General features: G+C 51.8%; 1 protein-coding gene across 1 annotated transcript; it reads left to right on the top strand.

Moving 5' to 3' along the window:
* Positions 1–34: 34 nt before the first annotated feature.
* On the top strand, positions 35–2185 carry LOC105561598 (the record flags this gene model as incomplete). The annotated part of the gene is made up of 1 exon (XM_012011707.1): positions 35–2185. A coding segment is annotated over exon 1 (2151 nt), but the record flags the coding sequence as incomplete, so codon positions are not given.
* Between the last annotated feature and the right edge of the window lie 44 nt (positions 2186–2229).

Here is a 2229-nt window from a genome sequence, read left to right as displayed (position 1 = left end):
CCATCGACACATTTTCGCTACGGACATCACCAAGATGTACAGGCAGATCAAAATTCACAAGGATGACTGGGAGTTGCAACGGATACTCTGGATGGACGATCAACTCAATGAAGTGCCATATCATCTGACAACAGTCACCTACGGGACAAAGGCCGCGCCGTTCTTGGCCGTACGGACGCTACTACAACTAGCAGAGGACGAAGGACATAAGTATCCACTGGCTGTGCCATCCATCACTCATGGCAGGTATGTCGATGACATATTTGGTGGTGCAGATACAATTCAACAATTGCAGGAGGTCGCACGTCAACTAAAGGGCCTCTGCATGGCGGGCGGCTTCCCACTAGCAAAATGGCATGCAACTCATCTCGACATACTCAAGACTGTCACCGACAGCGAAGACCAAGGCTTACCAATCACATTCGACGATTGCGCAACCAAGATACTCGGACTCAAATGGCTCCCTCAAGAAGACACATTTGCATTCTCAACGAGAAGCTCACGCAAGGAAGGCAGGCTCACAAAACGCCTCGTATTATCTGAAGTGGCTCAGATATTCGATCCACTTGGCTTTGCATCACCCGTCGTGATCAAGGCCAAAATTCTCTTGCAGGAGCTGTGGCTGCACAAGCTCCAATGGGATGATCCACTGCCATCCCAGCTCTCAACCCGGTGGCTCTCCATCAGAGAAGAACTCACAAGTCTGGCCAGACTCTCAATACCTCGGTGGCTCAAAACATGGAGCGACTCGCAAGTGGAACTTCATGGATTCTCTGATGCTTCTCAATTGGCAATGGCTGCAGTCATATACATATCCGTTCACGACTCAAACGGCGCCACGTTCTCACTTGTATGCTCCAAAACTAAGGTAGCACCTCTCAAGCGGCTCTCAATCCCGCGACTTGAACTCACGGCTGCTCTTCTGCTCTCTCGGCTCATGCAATACGTCACAGCCACTTTGAACATGGACGTTACGGCAACGCATATGTGGACGGACTCTCTAGTGACACTCTCGTGGATCAGATCTCATGCATCACGCTGGAAGGATTTCGTCAGGAACAGGGTGGCTCAAATTCAAGAACTCACTCCAGCTGCTCACTGGAGATACATACCTGGAACTTCTAATCCGGCTGACTGCGCATCACGAGGCCTCACGACTGCTCAGCTTCAAAACCACGCACTTTGGTGGACGGGACCACCATGGATACACAAATCAGACTCATGGCCGTCGCAACCTGCACTCTCTGACGAGATGAGTGCAATAGAAGCTCGCCCAGGCGTTTCGCTATTGACGGTTACGCCGAGGACTGAATATCAATGGGAACTCATCTACAGGTACTCAAGCCTCACTAAACTATTGAGGATTACAGCTCTCTGTTTCAGATTCGTCTCACGGTTGAGGAAAGTCCACGACTCATTTCCTGTCAGACGCATCTCTCCAGAGACCTTGGAGACAGCGAGGCTCTTCTGGATTCAGGCAACTCAAGCAACGTACTTCTCGCACGAGCTCAAGGCATTACAGGCAGACTCACCATTGGCAAAGGCGCACGCATTCAACAGATTGACTGCGTACATCGACGCTCAAGGAGTCATTCGCGTCGGCGGACGACTCGCTCACGCAGCTCTCTCATTCGACGCGATACATTCTGTGATATTGCCTCGTCACTCTCAGCTGTCGTCATTGGTCATCGCTCACGCTCATCAACGGACTCTACATGGAGGCACGCAGCTCACGCTGTCACACATCCGACAACGATACTGGATTCTCGGCGGGAGGGCTCCTGTCAAGTCTCACATCCTGCGGTGTGTTACGTGTGCTCGGCAGAGGGGGATCCGTGCTCATCAATTGATGGGCCAACTACCTCTCTCTCGAGTTACGCAGGCACGACCGTTCACTCATACAGGTGTGGACTACGCAGGGCCGCTCACCGTAAAAACATGGAAAGGAAGAGGTGCCAAAACGAGTAAAGGCTGGATTTGCGTTTTTGTCTGCTTCTCAACCTCAGCAGTACACCTCGAGGCGGTCAGTGACTACTCAACGGAGGGATTCATTGCCGCCTATCGACGCTTCTCATCCAGACGCGGCATTGCTCACACCTTACACTCCGACTGCGGCACCATTTTCATCGGCGCGGATGCAGCTCTCAAAAGGCTGTTTATCCAGAGCACTCAAGAACATCATCGAGTTTCTCACCTGCTCTCGCAAGACAACACCCGATGGGAATTTAC

This window comes from Vollenhovia emeryi, unplaced genomic scaffold, assembly GCF_000949405.1.
Source record: "Vollenhovia emeryi isolate VEMERY1.0 unplaced genomic scaffold, V.emery_V1.0 DF945265.1, whole genome shotgun sequence".
In the NCBI taxonomy this organism is placed as follows: Eukaryota; Metazoa; Arthropoda; class Insecta; order Hymenoptera; family Formicidae; genus Vollenhovia; species Vollenhovia emeryi.
Note: the sequence above shows the minus strand (reverse complement) of the source record. Positions and strands in the feature narration are given on the sequence as shown.